The sequence below is a fragment of the Xiphophorus maculatus genome, chromosome 9 (genome assembly GCF_002775205.1).
Source record: "Xiphophorus maculatus strain JP 163 A chromosome 9, X_maculatus-5.0-male, whole genome shotgun sequence".
Lineage (NCBI taxonomy): Eukaryota > Metazoa > Chordata > Actinopteri > Cyprinodontiformes > Poeciliidae > Xiphophorus > Xiphophorus maculatus.
Window position 1 is genome coordinate 27,989,278 of NC_036451.1, and position 19,902 is coordinate 28,009,179.

The window sequence follows — 19,902 nt, forward strand, 5'->3', positions numbered from 1 at the left end:
GCAAGGGCTGGCCAACTTTAAAATTTTAAAGACCAGTGACAATGTACATTTTGCAATGAAAGAGGTCAGTCAGTACCAAACTCCCTGGTTGGGCAGCACATCCACCTTTCACTCTTGCAGCAAGTAGCACAAGTGCATCTTATGTAAAAAAAAAAATAGAGGGGGAACAGCAAAAAGCAAACAAGACATTACTGGAGTGGCAAGTAGTGCATATAATACAGAAGTTGATTTAGTTCAGAGAATCTTAGTGTTTACTGTTCCCTTGAGAAGTTATGTACTTTTATGTCACAGTAAGGCCCTGGGCAATCGACTTGTTTAATAAAATAACTGGCTAAAAATAAAACAGCAAAACATGTCTGGTCTAGAACAGTTATCAAGTTCTTATTACCATGGGTAATAAGTCTGGTGCAAGGATGGAAGTCATCGTGTGCAAGTAGTGTGTTGTGTGTAATAAACTTGATTTGACAATGAATAACTTAAAAAATGCCAAAGTCAACAATTAACAAAACTAATAATTTAAATACACATTACCAAGTCAGGGCACCACCTAATTATCATGAAATAATAACCAATTACATCTCAGTCTCAGTAATTGGTGTATGAAGATGTGCCTGATAAGGCTTAGCTCATAAATAATAATAGATGAAAGATTAGGTTTCACACTGATGTTTTCAAACAGACACATAGAGAATAAACACAAACAACTTGTTTCCAAAATAAAAGAATATCTTAACAAAAATACACCAACTTCCAGATAACATTTTTTTCAGTCAACAAATGAAGGTAGTTGCATTCTCAATTAAACTATTGGAAAAAATCAAGACTAATGAAATACCAAAAATAACAATAAAAATGTAAAAAGAATGGGCTGCACAGTGGCGTAGTTGGTAGCACTGTTGCCTTGCAGCAAGAAGGTCCTGGGTTCGATTCCCGGCCAGGGTCTTTCTGCATGGAGTTTGCATGTTCTCCCTGTGCATGTGTGGGTTCTCTCTGGGTACTCCGGCTTCCTCCCACAGTCCAAAAACATGACTGTTAGGTTAATTGGTCTATCTAAATTCTCCCTAGGGGTGTGTGTGTGTGTGAATGGTTGTTTGTCCTGTATGTCTTTCTGTTGCCCTGCGACAGACTGGTGACCTGTCCACGGTGTACTCTGCCTCTTGCCCGGAACGTAGCTGGAGATAGACACCAGCAACCCTCCTGACCCCATTGGGGACAAGGGTGAACAGAAAATGGATGGATGGATGTAAAAAGAATAAAACCAGTAACCAATAAAAGGATGAAATGTTATCCCAGTATGACATCAATGTGTTTACTTAAAAACCAAGTTGTGCCTTGAAGAATTTTGAATGAGGCTAAATTAGCTAATAACTAAGATTAGTTTAAGACTAAATTATCTCCTCTTCACTCCCAGTTAGTGTTTGTGTGCCAGTGTTCTGGCAACTTTTACCAATTCAACCTGGAAAACCATTTGTTATTAGCTGACTGTTTGCAGTGGTTCTTTTTATCTATATAATTTTTGGAGGTAGTAGTCTGTGCTCTGTAGTGCAGACTGGTGAAATGATCAACAGACCATCAAAAGGTGCGTCAAAATCCACACTAAACTTCTCCCAAAATAAACAAGATGTGAGATGTTTCCCAACATGTTGCATCTGTATTACAACAGCAGCAGCAGATGTTGCAGCTATCTCTACAGCTCTTTCAGACTGTAATCATCTGGGATGCAATTGTGTTAAATGGACTCTGGCCCGTACCCAAAGATTTCTCTCCAGAGCTCCCAGTGAGCCACTGACACTTCAAAATGACGACGAGCACTGACCTGGAAAAGCTCAAACCAGCAAATACACAGGGGAGCTCAATATGTCTGACAACTTCTGCATGAAAGGACAAGTGTTTCCATCCATTTTCCCAGCATGACCTCATACTGGAAGGACGACCACATTGCATTTCTCAAGAAATGAATGAAGGGCGCACAATAAAGAAGGCACCAAAGAGAAAGTTATAAAGCAGAAACAGTGGAGCAGAGAGTATTTTTACAAGAGTTAACTCTTGTGTTTGGATCTTCAGGAGTACAATAGCATTTAGTAATGTGGTTGGATTTTTCAGCTTTACTAGCTCTATTTTCAATCAAATATTTTACTTTTTTGGGGGGGCGGCGGGCAGGTTTCCAAGAATAAATCTGCAAATGAGTAAATCTGTAAACACTGAGGCTCAAGTAGGGTCCACAGTAAAGTGTGGACCCTACCTCACTCTTTCAGTGTTCATGACTCTGTTACATTTCCTTCACAATAACTGATTTGTAGAAAGATATAAATGGTTGCTAACCTTCAGTTGATGTGTGGTACTCCAGGAGTGTTCACAAACCAAAACCCTGATTTGTTAAACTCCTAGTCTATGCTACTAATAGACTCTAGTATTGTCCATCTGACTTAATATATCATATGATGTAAATATTAAGAGAAGTAAACACATTTAAATAAGCCTGGTGCTGATACCACACTTAAGTAAAGCTAATTCTTTGTTTTGCATTTGGTCTTTACTTTTGTCCTGCACCTTTTACTTGTGACCACCATTGAATCTAAAATATTTTAATCAGTAGCTCTCTTGCATATATTCAAATTACCTTAAGTGACTCTCTGCTTTGCACAGAGTGCGGGCTACATGCTTCAGTATGGGACACTCGTTTGTGAAGAGATGTTTTCTCTAATTTCCCATGAGGGTTGTGTTGCATAATGTAAACACCAGCCTGGTAAGAGTGTGTGAGAACATCCATTTATATAGTCTTGTTTGTATTAGGTTCTTGTCTTTGGATTAATATTAAAACACTGCATGAATAAAGTTTTGTATGGTGCACATAAGTTCAAGGGACATAAATACTTTTACAAGGAACTTGATAATATAAGAACATCAGGATTAGCTCAAGTCTTCTTTTTTAAGGCAAATTATCAAATTATTAAAAGTCACTTTTATTGACATTCACATTTTTTAAAATCTCCATTTAGACAACTTGACCCTTCTGCTTCTCTTCTGAAAGATGTTTGAGTTATCACCAGAACAATTACCCTGGAAAATCCTTTACTAACAACATTAGACAGAATTACCGTAACAATGAGCAGGATTCCCTTGAGGAGGGTGAACAACGAGGTGATGGGCTGAATGACTGTGTGGCCACGTAAGATGGCCAGGGACAGAATCCAGGTGAAGGCAGGGATCACATAAAAGTGTCTGTGGAGACATGGAAACACATGGAGAAATCTTACCTGTTAGCTTTAATAAATCACACGTCTGCTTTCATCGAGGGAGAAATATTTAACCTAACATGCTGTCACCATGGAGATCCAACAAACGGTATCCTTCTAAAACACATCTCGGCATCTTTGTTCAACGACTAATTTTTTTTTTTTTAAAGAATAAATTGTTGATTTGTTTTATGTCTGTTTGGAGCAGGGGTGGGCACTCCTGGTCCTCGAGGGCCGGTGTCCTGCAACTCTTAGATGTCTCCCTGGTCCAACACACCTGAATCCAACAGCTGAATCTCCTCCTAAGTGCAGTCAAGTTCTCCAGAGTCCTGTTAACGACCTCATTATTTGACTCAGGTGTGTTGAAGTAGAGATGCATCTAAAAGTTGCAGGACACCGGCCCTCGAGGACCAGGAGTGCCCACCCCTGGTTTGGAGTGACACATTTAAATGAGTGCCGAATTGTTTGAGTTGCACTAAGGTAGGTTGGTACGTTCATGCTGTTCAAATAGCAGCTCTGTTTTTTTAAAGTAATTCTGACATTTTGACAGAAGCTAATACTTTAAAGCTAAGAAACCCAATGGACAATTCAATTTCAACATTTGAAAAACAGCTGCTAATGTTTAGTCAGATTATATAAATTGTTTGATGATCTGAAATGTTCAATTGCACAAAAGAGCCATAAAAATAACCCTACATAGGAGCAAATAGGTCCAACATGTTTCTACAAAGATCAACAAGGTGTTGATCAAGATCAAGCATGAAATAAGAAGTAGAGAAAAAATATTAAAAAGTAATGCGGGCGGTATTAACAAGAGCTAAATTACTAAGTTCACCATCTGTAGAGATAAGGCTGAGCTTGGTTTCATCTTAATTAAACACATGAGATTTAACTGATATTTGTGGGTTAAAGATAGTTTTCTAATCCTCTTATATTTTAGGCTCGAGGGAAAATCCTGACTTTTTGAATTCTAAAACTCACTTAAACTAAGGCTAAATCACAATGAAGTGAATGCTGAGGTGGAATGACTCAGTAAGGCTGTAAATCCTCAGCAGCTCAGTGGGGTTTGTGTCCAAGGCGCCCACCACCCTGCGAAGGCCATTCTGCACACAAACCTGCAGCACTCTATTGACTGCAGCATCCTGGAAGAAGGGGGAAGATGGTTTATCCAAAGGAGGCCTCCCAAGATTTTTTTCACTCCACTAACCCTGCCTTCCTACTCCCACAACAAATCGCTGCATCTCCCCTGGCGCTGAGCGTGCTGATAATGAAGCACCCAAGCGTGCCAATGAAGCAGTCCGACCGTCCCGCAGAGTGTGAATAATATTATTTGGGTAAAGGATTTACTGGGGCATGACAAAATAAATTAGCCCTGTTAACTGATAAAGGTAATTATAGGCCTGGGAGGGAAAGAGGAGGTGTGAATTGAGGGGAGAGACAGCAATCACCAGAAGAGACCCAAATAATCCAACTGTGAGTTTAAACAGTACAGCATTCTGGCTTTTACTCTACTTCTGTGCAGTATTCTTTCAGTTTAATCACTGTAAGCAACATTAACTACTGTGAGTAATGCATTGCAGGAAAGAAAGAAAAGCTCAGTAAGCCAACAGAGGGAGCAACCTAAACAAATATCTGATTCTGTTCTTATTTCCATACAGTAAAAAAATATCCCTGTCCTTTCACACAGCACTGCATCAAACGATCCAAACCCCATGCTTACCCCCTCGTCTGTGGGGACACTGCACCAAGAACCACTGACGGAAACAACACCAAAACCTCTGATGAAACTGAGCGCAACTTCCTTCTTCACAAAATGGAGCCAAAAATGGAGTGTTCTGAGATATTTTAGGTAGTAGGATTTCTCTTGTGTCTTTGGTAAAAGACCAGAAGTCATTTCTCCCATTAGCGCTGGACTCGCACATTTGTTTTAATTGTATTTACCCAGAATGCCCTGCGCTGTAGATCACTTTCTGCTTTTGGAGGACTCTCCGGTTTAAATATGTATTAGAACCACACCAGAGTTCACTTCAACTGAACCAAGAACCAAGGTGTGTAGACGGACCAGAGTTTGTGTTTTTGGTTCGATTTCACATTCACAGCTCCCTGAACAAACCGGAATTTCTGGATAAATAAACTGGAGTACAACTAACATGGACTAAACAGAGCTGGTGTGAACACAGCCTAAGTTGATGGTTTGAATCAGGAAAAATGGGGAAGCATAAGGATTGAACTCCATCAAGGGTTAAAGATCCTTTACATCTCTTCCAAAGTTCACCTACTGTATGTCCACTACGTACATTTTACTGGAGGAAAATGCATCTAAACTCATGAATGTAGTTGAAAAGTAAAAGATGAAAAGAAGCATCACCTAAAAACCTCATCAAGATGTGGAGCAGCAGGTTTCCGACAACAGATTCAAAGAAAGTAAGCCCTAATCCACCCGAATACAGACTGACCCAGCTGGCTGCAGGATGCTGGAACAAGTACAATGATTTGTTTTTTTCCATAACTAAAATAAAGATGTCAGATCGAATTCTATGGATGTCAAGCAGTGATATTTCAGTCGGGCAGGGTTTGCATATGCGAGCAGAAGCTCTTTATGTTCATGTATAATTCCTACAAAAGACAACTTTTAACAACCAGGTTTAACTTGTTCTGATGTCTAGTTTAGTCTTTGAGACGGTTTCATGCCTGCCCATTTGACAAACAGGGTTCCATCCAGATACATTTAATGTAGCCGCGTGTCTTCAAACTTTGACATGAAAGCAGTTCTTTCTGTCAACATCTGAAGCAGTAGGGTCTATATGTAGCATACGACACAGTCATTTGCTTTGCCCAAATTTAGCATCTAATTTCAGCATCAAACATGTCTCTGATGGTTATCTTCAAACACTTTTTGAAGTGCCTAAGTTCCTGTTCTACAGCAACAACTCACAGAACACACATTTACAGCAACATGACATTCAAAGTAACACCCGCTAATTAAAGGCCATTAGCACAGAGATGAGATGCAGATTTGCTTTTTTCCCATCATAATGGAAAAGAAAATAAAACCTCAACGGTGTAGTTTCCTCCCATCTCTAAAGTTTTCCAAAAGGTCATTTGCTGAGTTTTACAAGCAATTTCATGCAACTGCTCAGAGCATTCCTCCTTACTGGAATATCATCATCATATCTAAAAAAAAAGCTAAGGTCATATCTAAGGTTGTGTTGTCTTTTTAGAATTCTAAGAAAACTTCTGTTATTATTTGCAATGGGATCATTGCAATATATAATTATATACTTGTTTTGAACAACCAAGGAACCAAAATGTAGTGAGAGGAACTCACTACATTAACTCTTCTCCTGGTGAAGAGTTAATCAACTTTCATTTGACCACATGTTGGTTTGCGATCCAAAATCAGACAAGTCCAGCCATTATAGAGCTCTAAACTTTTCTTTATATCCGTTCTTTGCACATTACATGACAAACTGACAAACATTCCAAACAAGAGGGAGCCACCCCTCTGATTCAAACCACCTGGCTTTTAAAGCATGGCCAGGACTAATTAAGGGGCGGAGACAACAATTACATTTCCAGGTAAACAAAAGAACAAACATTTGTGCTAAACAATATTCCTAAACAAATATTCACAGAATTACAACTAACAATTTAACACAAACAAAAATAAGCTGGGACCAAACAAAAAATAAAACAAACATCTCTCTTCCTTCTCAAACAATGGACCTTCCCAGTAAGGTAAATTGGAAACACCAGGTCCTAGGCATCACTGCTCATGGGCGCGCCTCCATGGCAGCAGATGACCTCAAAGGAAAGAGAGGATGATCAAAACAAAATATTAAATAAAGCAACAATACAGGAAGCACAAAAAAACAACAACACCTGTTGAGGGGTGGGGGGTAAATCCCTCACACCACAGAAATGAGGAACTCCAATATGGTTTCACCATCCTCTCAATGTAAATACATCTTTAATATAATATACACAACTTATAGAGAATAAAGGATTTAACAAAGCAGGCCTGACTGCTCCACTATCAAAGTCCTAATCCCAGGCGGAAAACGTTTTTAATTTCCACCCATATGTTGGAACGAGCGAAAGCACACAGTGATGAGAAAGTCCTAAAGTTTAAAAACATGTCCCTTAAAACTGTGTAGCAGCACTGAGGAAATATTTCCCACATCTGTTCACACATGCAGGCTCTAAAAGTCTATTTACTGTGACAACAAATTCTCCTTTCCCTTTCATACAGAGAGAAAATGACGTGAAATAATTTTTAGATGGATTAAAATTGTTCTTTAATGACATTTTTGCCTCATATCTGACTTTCTACAAAGAATTAAACTTTAAACAGCAACCCTATCTATTTTTAAAGATGCTGCCTTATGTATTTTATAGCATAGTCAAGTAGCAACAACCCTCTTCAGCTCATCATCAAAACAATACTTCTCTGTGATTTTTCTCTATTTACATCTGTTCTTAGGAGCATTTCACTGAAAAGGAGTTTGTATAATAAGCTCAGCAGATGTGCAGTTCCAGTAGGTGTGCTGCTAATTGTCACTAGTCTGAAGGAGCCGAGTGGGGAAAGTGCAGGGCAGGACTGCTAAGTGTAGTGGAAGCTCAGTGGCGAACAGCAGCTTTAAGGTGGAACTTTAGTTAAATAGGCGGGGCATTGTGAGATCAACGTTTTGCACAGCTTCGTAGCTGTCAATGGAAATTCAAGGACTACTCAAATAAGCATGAACAAATTAAAACAACACGCCAGGTATCTTTTGATGAGGGAATGGCATTATAACATGATACAAAAAAACAAAAGTCAATTTTACATAATTTCCAATTTTCAAACATTCCAGTCTTATTATGGTAAAGGTTCTGAAATAAATGCATTCAATTTCCAATTTAATTCATGTGTATTGCACTCATTCCCAACAAATGTACTTTACTGAAAAATGATTTTAATTCATCACACACACATTGCAATTGATCCTAGTCATCAAAAGGTATGCCCAATTAATTATTCAAAGTAGGCTGACTAATTAAATTGAAATAAAATTGAACATATAGTTTAGTCCTTTCATGCATAAAGTTGTTCATTAACCAGCTTGGATGCAATACTTAGTATGGTATTATAGATCCATCTATAAACATTAATATTTTGAGAAGTTCAAGTTCTTTACAATTTAAAAATGACATTTTTTAAACTATCACTCAAAGAAATAGAAGAAAAAGATCAGACAATAGGTTAATGGCAGTCATTAATGATGAAATATCTTCATATCACCGAGACATAGCTTAACATTACCATGGAATTGATATTTTATATTATCTCCCATCTTGCTAGCAGGATATATTTATCCAAAGTAGTCTGATAGTAAAACAATAGATGAAGTGCCTTCTGACATTCAGAGTCTTAAAGGTCCACTATTATGCAAAATTCACTTTTTGCATGTTTCTATCCTTCCAGGGTATCTCCTGCTTCTAGAAATAGTCCAAGAGCAAAAAAAGGAAACCAGCAGAGAGATGTATTTTTGGGAATAAGTAAATGTTCTGCTGGTGTCTGGTTCAAAGTTCTTGCATTACAATTTTTTTACCTGGCAAGCCCAAGCCAAGCCCAATCCCTCACCTGGCACGCTAAGTTTGTTCTGCTGGTTTTACCGCTGTACAATGGCTGCTGGAAAATTTTAATATTTTGCTGTCGGCTGCCATGCAGGGCATGTGACATTACATTTTCCTCCAGTCACATAGAACAGAGTTACACAGCTTCATCTCATTTTTGCTTGCAATATCCCTGCAATGTTGCCAAAGGAAGTTTAGGATTGTTTCACAACTATTCTGTATTTTCCTAATCAATTTTCCTAATGCACTCCTGATTCCAATAATAGATGCATTTTGTGTTTCAAAATCAACCAAAAATGTTTACAGAATAAATGTAGGGGTGCACCAACAATTTGCCTTGGCTATTCCTTCGTTTTGGGAGATTGGCGATCAGCTGATGCATGAGAAATCAATCTTATCCCCTGATCTTCTCTACCTCTGATAAGGTCTGAAAATCAGCCACTGTTCCCATTTGCTCTGCAAAAGAGAGAGCAGACTGACTGGCCCACCCTCCGAGTCATGTCTTCACCTGGGCAGTTAACTATAGTCACCACACTGCTGCCAACCTAGCGGTTTTGTTGCTATGTTAAGCAACTTTCCAGACAGCAAAAACATAAACAAAAAAATGGTACTGACCAAAATCTGAATGAGTGGGTCAGGCTTTTTTAAAGATCAGCGATCGGCCAGAAAACTGCAGTCGGTGCACCACTAATAAGATGTACATTTCTTTGTAATTGAAAACCTCCAGTGAACCATAGAACTCTACCTATTTTTACCCTGCAAGGCTGCTTACACGCACAGTGAAGGAGAGCAGAGAATTTCAAATGTACATGTGCTGCTTTAGCTGATTATGTAACACTAAATTGGAAAATAAATTCTATTAGAGATTTAAGAGGATGCTGATTAAGTGACTACAGTTTGGTTTTGGGTTTTATAAAATGCTACTTAAGTTCAGCCAGTACACATTATTCACATCGTTCTTAAATTCAACTCACCTGATACCAAGAAGAGCAGCAAAAGCCTCACTGCCAGCCAACACATAGCTAATTCCAATTGATATACTGTAAGTAAAAACAAAACAACAATCAGGACAGATTGAAAAAAATAGAGAAATATATAGGAATATGATCAGGTATCAAAGCCTTTAGAAAAGAGCTCCTTCATTGAACAAAACAGATTTTTCATGATCAAAGTGTCTGAAAGATATGAAGAGTTACGAGGTTTAGTTTTAAAATCACTTTCTGTTTGTAAAGCAATGCCTTTATCCTCCACAACTGTTCCAGTTTAGGTTTTTCAAAACAAAGGATGCCTTTGGGATCAGCATTGGGATCTTCTCTTCATGTGCTCCTCGAACATCACAGTCTGAGAAGCAGCATTTCCAAAACAACACGCATGTCTTCATAAAGAGGATCGGCGTGACAAGTATCAGAGAGGAATGCTTTTACAGTTGGTTTCAAGACAGGTTTCAACAATTGTTCCCTCCTTACACGTTAAAGCTCCTGTAATCTCTTAACAGTTGGTTACTAAGACTGCAGATCTATTGCTGGTTTCTCCACACACCTAAGGGCTGAAGTACACCCAAGCTTTTGATTCTGCTCACTTTCAAACCATTCAAAGGAGATACCAAACAGACGTAGGAAGAGCCATTTTCAATCTAGAAGAAAAAAAAACAATCTGCATCTACAAACCAAAGACCTTTGAAAAGAACAAGTTATTGCAAAAGTTTGAATTTATTGCTAATTTGAACTAAGTTATACTTTGTCAAAATAATTAATACAGGAAGAAGGAAAGAAAATGTGTATGCCTAATTATTTTTTCATTGTAGCAATCATTCTTGTTTATTCCTCATTAATAGGTGCCACAGTTATAAGGAAAATTCTTCTATGGGCTGAGCTGCAGAGTTGTGTGTGGGAGTTGTGCCCAGTAAAAACCTGCTAAATCGTCTCTGTCAATGCCAGACAGCTTAATCTGCTAAATACTCTTGTTTGGTATGATTTACTAAATTGGATGGAAGAAGTTTGATGAAACAAGACGTACTGCCAATTTAATTATTTGTCTAATACAGTAGTGTGTGTAAGAACTATTGGGATTAGCTCTGACATCCCAGATGACAGAGTTCTATCCCAACAGTCTGAGATGTGGGACGATTGCTGGTTGCAGAATCTCTTCTTATTACTATCAACCTTCCAGAGCACTCAGGTCTTCTGGTTCTGGTCTACTCTGCTCTCCACTCTTCCAGAAAACTGCTTAACAGCTGAAACACTAAGATCCTTCAAATCAAGGCTACAAACACACCTGCGTTCCAGCTGTTTTGTAGTTTTCTGCAAGTTTGATACAGATTAGTGGTGCTTAGAAGCTGAATGCTGGGCGTGCCGTGGTGGCATAGGGGTTAGCGCGACCCGTATTTGGAGGCCTTCAGTCCTCGACGCGACCGTCGCGGGTTCGACTCCCGGACCTGACGACATTTGCCGCATGTCTTCCCCCTCTCCTTCCCTGTTTCCTGTCAGCCCACTGTCATATAAGGGACACTAGAGCCCACAAAAAGACCCCCTGGAGGGGTAAAAATAAAAAAAAAGAAGCTGAATGCTGCTTCTCCACATTATTTGGTTCTGGTCATGTAAATAAAACGGAATCAACAAATATTCAGACAGACTTGTATCAGAAACCTGTTGATGGGTACATAAAACAATGTGCCTTCAAGTTGTAATGCTTTATTGGACGTTTAAAGAAATATGAATGAAACTGTATGTTTTATTCAAGGTATAATTTTGACCATGTGAGAATACCAATCCATATAAATATACTTTGTTAGATGTAAATGCATATAATCTTTTATGTAGGAAGATTTCACTTGAGAAGAACAGTTGAAGTCCCCAAAAAACAAGAATAACACTTGTCTGACATTTTTTCCGACCCACATGGGCCTTAAAATGTCCTTCAGTGAGTCGTTCCAATTTGCAGCCTAATCGGATGTCACAGCTGGATCCGAGGGGAATTATCTGGCCTCCCAATCTTTATCTCCACCCACAGGTTGACATTGTGCCTCATTCACTGTGTCTCAGAGTAACTTCATATTTGACCTCTCCTTGTTCAGACTACAAAATAGAGTGAAGTCCCTGTTTGGGCAGTAACTAGAGTCTTGCACATTTAATCACATTTTTCAGTCAACTAGAGACTCTTCATAGTATATGTTTACATTTTTATCAGTTGGCTGATTAGCCTCAAGTTAATCATAAAGACACCAGGCCTTGAGGACTGAACTTATACACCCCCGGTTTAAAATCAAATATGAAATACCCTTTTTGATAACGGGAAAGTTTTATATTTAACCTGCTGTCACATTATTTATATTGTCATGTATGCTGGCTTAACAAAAAAATAAATGTTAGGTGGTTTTAAAAATGAGAAAATGAAGGGGACTGTGCAGATGGACATGTGAATCATATCCTCCAATGTACAGGACACGTGCATTGGGATCAAAGATGGTGGGAAGGTTTTTATTTTATTTTTTTTAAATTACACTCTCATTTTGTTGTGTTGAGAAACAACTGACCTAGAGATGAAGGCTTGGGAATAAAATGTTAATGCTCCATAAGTGCTTAAAACAGAAGTTGTCAAATAATTATTTGTCAAATGAATCGAAAGTAAGTCATGTTTCACTTTCAAGTATCTAGAAACCACAGGTGAATAAAGCACCTGTAAACCGTAAAATTAGATTGATGAATGTTATTATTGCATCATTCTACAAATTAGCTGCAGTTGCATCAGTTCTGCAGCAGAGCTACACAGACCATCTGAGAGCTGCAGCCTCCCTTAGCTGATGAACATTACATATATTCTACAACCATATTTTCATGGCATAATACTTTCCTATGTCATTGACAGGAAAGGCCAGGCAATAGAATAATGAAGGTATTAGAGCAATCTGTTTTTGTGTGGCTCTGACTGCCTGCAGTGATCCATGTAAAGAAAAAAAACTAATGAATTTTAAGTTGTTTTATCCAAGATTCTATTGTAATGAAAATGTAATTGTAATCAGGCACAGATCTTGCATTTCACGTGTAACAAGAACTAGACTCTTTTCAACAATCCAGTTTCTCTGCTAGACATGAATGACTGTTCTTCCCTGCTCTTGTTCGGAGCTAGCATTATGCTAATCACTGCTCATTAGAAAACGATCAGCTTGTGATCCTGTTGCTTTGTTTTGGTCTGCCTGTAGTGCATGTTGATCGGTATTTCAGTGAAGCATCTTCAAGGTGTGCAACATCTAAAGATCACTCTATAGTTCCCTAATTCACAACTTCTCTCAATGATAACATATTATTTGTGATAATAGAAGGAATGAACTTTGTAATTAGTTTTGTCTTCTAGAGTTGAAATCTTTAGCATTGCTACATTGATGAACTTACGGTCTTTCTGCCTCCAGGACAAAATATGTGATGATCCTCCAGTTTGGTTTTAAAATATTTTCTTTTATATCAAAATTTAATCTTGTCCAGGTGATTTTCTCTTTGCATGCAATATTCACAAAAAACCTGTGTGGGTTCTTTAACATTAGGTCATGTATAAATATTAAATTAATCTAGTTTTGAGTTTTAATCTAGTTGCCTCTTAATGTACTGAAATTTTGCTTTCACAACTGTGAAATATCACAAATCAATACACTAAAGCTTTAGGTACACATTGTCCATCACTACTCCAAAGACATTACATGAAAACAGGCACTTGTTACTAATTATGTAAATTTTCATTCTTTGTTCTTAAACAAAATGCTTTGGTATTATGAACACATGAAGCTTATGAGTCCCTGTCATTGTGTAGAGTCGTGCCAACAGACCAAGGCACGGCAAGGGTAAAGGATGCAGGTCATGTTCTGGGTGGCGTTTGTGTGTTAGTGCGATTGAGCCTCTGCATTGATCGACCACTAAGCCCCCTTGAACACAATGAAGGAAGTATTGATTGGCCAGGTGTTTCAAAGCCTCTCACACCCTGATAACAGGACCTTCCACCCATGTTGTTAAAAGCCTTGCGCCCTTCCTCTACGGACTTACACTCTCCTGCAAACAAACTGGTCAATGCTGCAAGCATTAACTTTGAATAATACAAGATCTATAGCTTTTTCTTTAAAAACAAAGTTACAATCTGAATTCAATAAGTAAATGGCTATAGCCGCATACTAATTTAGTATTTTAAAGTACGGTTGTCTCTTCTGGAAGCCACACCGAACTCAAGGTCAAACAACAGATCTGAAAACAGGGGGATCACTTTAAAAAATTACAGAGCCTCAGGAATTGCTGTAATAAATCATATTTTATCAGTGTTTGGCTCAGTTTGGCTTGTAACTCACTATTTCAGCTCTGTGCAGTAGAAGGCCAGGCAGTAAAGCCCTAACCTCAAGGACGGTTTTTACACAAGTCCGTCCTAGCTCTGTTAACAATCTGCAACAGTGGAGATTAAATGACTTGGCAAGTTTCATTCCAACAATAATGCAGTGAACATTTTAGTAGATCGCAAAGTGTTCAAAAGCAAAAGTAGCCTGTAGGAAATGCTACTGTATGATAAGGTAATTTAATTTGCAGGGGAGACCAGGGTGTACAGATAAGCCTGTGATGTTGTTCTTAGGTTAATGTTGACGAAAAGAGGTTGTGAAAAGTGATTTTCAGGGAACAAAAGAAAAAGTTTCAAATCATGAGGAAGCAAAGGAATACAGAAAAAAGAAGTTCAAGGAGAAAGGAAAAGGCTGCAGTGTATGTATTAAAATAGTCTGGCAACGAAAAAAAGAAAGAAAACAGTCTGGGACATATGCAAATGTAAAAATAAATATGTAACCTGCTGTCATTATGTCTTTATTTCAAGGGAATCTCTTTCACTGTTAATACATTATAACACAGTTCCACTACTTTTTATCAACCACCAGATCATCAGAGCTGAAGGGAGCCATGACTCTTCTAAAGATCTCTCCAGGGTGTGTGTGTCTTTCCCCCTCAGGCCACTATTTGTAAGTGCATGTTTTATATTTATATGTCTTAACATTTTCAAGCAATTAAAGTAAAAAAAAAGGAAAATCTGTGTGTGTACATTTCATTATCTTAAATCCTTATGATATGTTTTTGGAATGTGTCATTTTATGTAGAAATAAAAACCCCAAAAAACCACATCAAAACATACATATGAAAGTCAACAATGTCTCAGTTCAGTTGTTAGTGGGAGCAGCTTTGGGAGAAATTACAGGTTTTAGTCATCTTGGCTTTGACTCAAAGTTGTGCAGGTTAGATTTGGGTGGTTTATTCTGCATCAGTGATCAGTTACACCAGAAATACACATTTATATTCTCACCTCCTAAAAAGCTTTGGATGCTTCCAGACTTACTCCCTTTATGTCAACTTCCTCCATTTGACATCCACCGCCTGCAGTTCCCGAACTTCACATATGAATTTCCTCTGGAAGTTTAGTTTTTAATGTGGGATTAGAAAAGTGATCAATAAGTATACATGTGGCTTCCTAATTGTTATTTCAGTTCTGGAAATCAAATTAAATGCATATGCGTGTTTCAGTAAATAGGAAAGAAATTACATCAGGGTAAAATAAAATAGAAAGGACGTTACAAATGGTTTCAAACTCCTTAAACATTTTCACACATATCCATTCAACTATGCACTGCTTTGTTGCCATATTGCATGAATTCCAATAAAATGTGGAATTCGTTATTTCTAAGTGTCAAAATGTAAAAAAGATTAATATGCTTGAATATTGTTATCAAGCACTTTGCATCCCAAGGAAAACGGAATAAAGATCAATAAACTCAACCACTGGCTTCCTTCCCACACACAGCGTTATTCCACTTTTATTATGTAAATGATTCAACTTCATGACATGGAAAGATGATTGCCATGGTAACTTACAATTGGAAGAGGAGAATGCAGTTGAAAGCATGGCTCATGGGCCGGGAGAGGAAGAGGCAGCCAAGCAGATGAAGGTTGGGTTGCAGGTTTTCAGCTTGGTCACACAGAGCTGGTGAGCTGGACTGTAGTAAACCAGTATCTGTGAGATACAAATGGGTTCGTGAGGACAGACAAACTGCTACAATATATGTCAGTGTGGTTCTTTTAAAAGTGTCCCATCATCATGGAGCTGAATGTGTCACACATTCTTCCAATCAACATGTCAGTGACTTCTTTTGGTCTAAGTTCACGTAGTCAGTTAAGGTCAGAGTTATTAGTCCCCTAATGAAATCGCACAAAACTCTTAACGTTTTCACGGAAATTACCATAATAAAAGCTGTTCACACCTTTATTGCTTCCAAAACAAAATCTCCACAAAGTTTGATCAGTATTATATTGATGTGCTCAAGAAAAGAAAAACAATGAGAAGGCTAAAATAATTAGCTTTTTTAACTACCAATACAAATTTGAACATTCAATTAACTTTCACTGGTCAATTGAGAGATCAGTTACCACTGGACCTTAAAAAAAGAGAGCGAGAGACTGGTAAGGTCAGTGGTACTTCAAACACCTGGACTCTACCACGTTTGGTAAAAAATAAATTATATGAGCCTCTGAAAAAAGGACAGTAGACATTTGTCATGAGAGTGAAGGCTACATTACTATTTCTGAACCTTACATGTTGTCTGAACAGCAGTACAATGCATCATTGGAAAGCACCAGGACACAAACCTTGGGCGTGACCATGAGCACAACATTTCAAAAATGTTCTAAAGAAAAATAATCAGAGGTGTTAACAAGGATCCCTGGGTGCAATCTAACGTGTTGCTATTTCAAATACAGTAGTCAGACTACAGTTACTTATCCAAAACACTTTGCGTTACTGTGCGTTTCTTTTGTAATTAAATTTTATTTCCTCTACGTGTCTTGGGGAGTGACCAGCGTTTCTATGCAACAGTATTAGCAGCGACAGAAACATAAACAATGGAGGGAAGCGGGAGATGCGCATTTTATTACTGGAAAAACAGGAACTATTTTGAGTTTCTGTCGCCAAGTCCAATTATTATAAACGACTTTGGGCATGTTTTTTTCTAAAGTCGCTTACAGATTCAATGAGTCGTGGGTTTGCTGTTTTTGAGCTTGCAAATAAGCAGACATAAGTCTGGCATCCAGTTAGTTTTAGTCAGACTCTCCCTGTCCATCATTTCCCAGATGATCCGTCCCTCTGTGTCTTTGTTAATGTCAAATTAATATATTACCTCTGAATTACATCGAGCTTCGCGTTGCGCTCCAGAAAACTGCAAACATCAAGACTAATTTGAACAGTGCAATGAAGGTGAAAACAACCACGAATGAACGAGTCTAAAATCCTATTTACAGTTTTCCAGACAATAGAGGAACACACAAAAACACACACGATTTACTAAAGTTTTTTTGTATTGCTGTAACCATTAAACAATCTCCCCTTCAGTTCATCCTTATAAATGGAAATACATTGTTGATGTTACCATTATAAAATAACTTGTAATTAAGTATTGGCAAAGATCAATGTAATTTTCACAGCGTTGTTGTTAGCAGCTGCTGAAAGTAACTAAAAAAGTTACTTTTAATGTAACTTAGTTACTTTCCAAATCAAGTAATCAGAAATCTAACTAAGTTAGTTTTTCCAAGGAGTAATCAGTAATCTGATTAAAGTTACTTTTTCAAAGTAACTATGCCATCACTGGGCATTAAGGAGCTATGCTGGCTTCTGAAAAAAAAAACATTGATGCAGAAATGCACCCTATCTTGCAACCAGTTTCATCAGCATCAGCATTTGCATTGTTTCCTTATTTATTTTAAACCTTGAACCAGGTTAAGCCATTGCATATAATATATTGCTTAGATTTAGAATTGCTGTGCCTTGTTATGACATCTGTGATTTTAATGTTTTGTTATTTAAGTACTCTCAGAAATCCCTGACTTATTTATGCATTAGTCAGCATGAAAACTGCATATGTTTTTGCTTTTGGCAAAACATATGCAAAACATTTTACAGTTTTATCTCTCAGCCCACACTGAATGTCAAGGCCGGAACCAGAGAAAAGCAGAAGAGGTTCAGCGCTCTACCTCTGACTTGCTGTAATCATCCATGTATCTTGTGATCCAGAATAGTACAATGAACAAAACCCTTTCTGCAGCTAGAAAGATGGAGAGATGGAATGTTTTGGGTTTCTTTGGGGGTGGGGATTCCCATACTGCTCATACAACATGGGTGTCAAAAGAGTGACCCAGGGGCCATTTGCAGCCTTCTGAGTGATTCTGTGCGGCCCTCGACCACAACACAACAATGCCACAAATGCTGCTTTGTCAGCTCAAGAGGTTGATACTGACCCAAAAAAACAACAAAAAAAATTAATCTCTGACATTTTCACTTTCATGCTATGTCTTTCAAGAAAGATAAGGACAACTTAAAGTATTCTAAAAGTAGAAGCTACAACACAAAGTTCTCTTCTCTTACTAACAATGTAAAAGAGGAATACAAAGGTAAAAATGATGTTTACTCAGAATACTTTGTTGCACCCACTAAGTAAACTTGGCTGTTGTTATTCCTGAAACACACCAAAAAAATCCACATGAAATTGACTTAACATTTAGGACATTGTTTGTAGGTTTCATTCATTTGTTTTTAACAAAGCAAAACTCCAAGTTGTTTCAGATCTGTAATGATTGTCAGGTCCCATTAGACCAGGGGTCGGCAACCCAAATGTTGAAAAAACCATATTGGACCAAAAAAACAAAAAAAAATCTGTCTGGAGCCGCAAAAATTTAAAAGCCTTATATAAGGCTTATAATGAAGGCAAAAGAGGTTTATATTAGCCTATTATCAAAATGACTAAGCATTCAAGATTAAATGTTTATTTTCCCTGCAGTACATCCTGACAGTAATGATGCACCACGTGACTAATCTGCTGTACAATGGTGCTTTAAGAGTGCATTCAGACCAACCCAGAATTAGAGTTCTGAATCAGACTCTAATCCGTTTGTCTAGAAAGTTAGATTTTTTGGGGAGGTCAGAATGCAAATTTGAATTCCAAAACGGACTTAAAAAGCCATCTCCAATCAGCCTCAAAACCTGGGACTCGGTCCGGTTGAAGTGGACTCTAAAACGGTAGAAAACCTTTCTGAATGCAATCTGACTAGAGACCGTTTCAAAAGCAGGAAGTTTACAACAGTGCAGGACATTCTGGTCAATATATTACTCTCTGCTCTGCGGGTTAATGAAGATGTTGTGTCGGTTGCCATGGCAACGGGAATGCTTGCCGACACAGAAGGCGAGAAAAAGCAGAATATAAATGGTTTAAAGTTGTTTTACTGTTTATCAGCTTAAATAAGGTAATCCTTCCGGATTGGGATTGAATGCAAATGGTTCGGTTCAAGAATTGTAGAATGTCTCCTCGGCTATTTTCGGCCCACCACACACCCGTCGGTTTGTTTACAGCAGCCACCTGCCGCTCAGCTGAAAGAAACGTGTCACAGGCTATGACGCAAATCTTTGTTGACAGAAATGTTGAAATGTAATATTTACTCTACACATTTTTATAGCATTGGAAAATGTTAAGAATGGTTGTGTCATGTTTGTCCTCCTACAGAAACCATATTAATAAAACAAAAATTATATTTCCCACCCCCATTTTTTTTTCCATTTTCAAACATTTTTGAAAAAACTCCAAAGAGCCACTAAGGCAGCACTAAAGAGCCACATGTGGCTCTAGAGCCGCGGGTTGCCGACCCCCGAATTAAACAATCAGATTTTTAAATATTGTGCATATTTTCTGTTGAGGTTGTTAAATTTAACATTTTAAAATGTTCTTGCATTCTTAAAGGAAAAAAGTTCACATTTTGTGGCTCTCAACTTTAAACTTGACAGTTTTGGCCCCCCTGGCAAAAGTGCGGACACCACAGCTTCACGTTGCCTATGAGGATTTCTGTGCAGCTATGCAGTAATCTCTTCTTTGCCAGGTGATATGCCCCCCCACTGATCAGGCATTGCAGGACAGTATCACCTTAGCAACAAAGCCAGAGTCAACAGAAAAGGCTTAAAGTGATTCCAAGACACAGGTATGATAATCAACACTACAAATTCAAAC

At 38.1% G+C, this 19,902-nt stretch overlaps 1 protein-coding gene across 2 annotated transcripts in view; it reads right to left on the minus strand.

Annotated features, from left to right (window-relative positions):
- LOC102222825 overlaps positions 1-19,902 on the minus strand; it is a 72,098-nt gene that overhangs the window by 45,579 nt on the left and 6,617 nt on the right. The window contains exons 6-8 of one of the 2 annotated variants that reach the window (XM_023338917.1): positions 15,734-15,872; positions 9,827-9,892; positions 3,099-3,222 (exon numbers count right to left, since the gene is read on the minus strand). In XM_023338917.1, coding sequence (XP_023194685.1) covers positions 3,099-3,222; positions 9,827-9,892; positions 15,734-15,872 — 329 coding nt within the window. The remainder of the gene's footprint in view (positions 1-3,098; positions 3,223-9,826; positions 9,893-15,733; positions 15,873-19,902) is intronic. The other variant, XM_023338918.1, reaches the window with a different exon arrangement.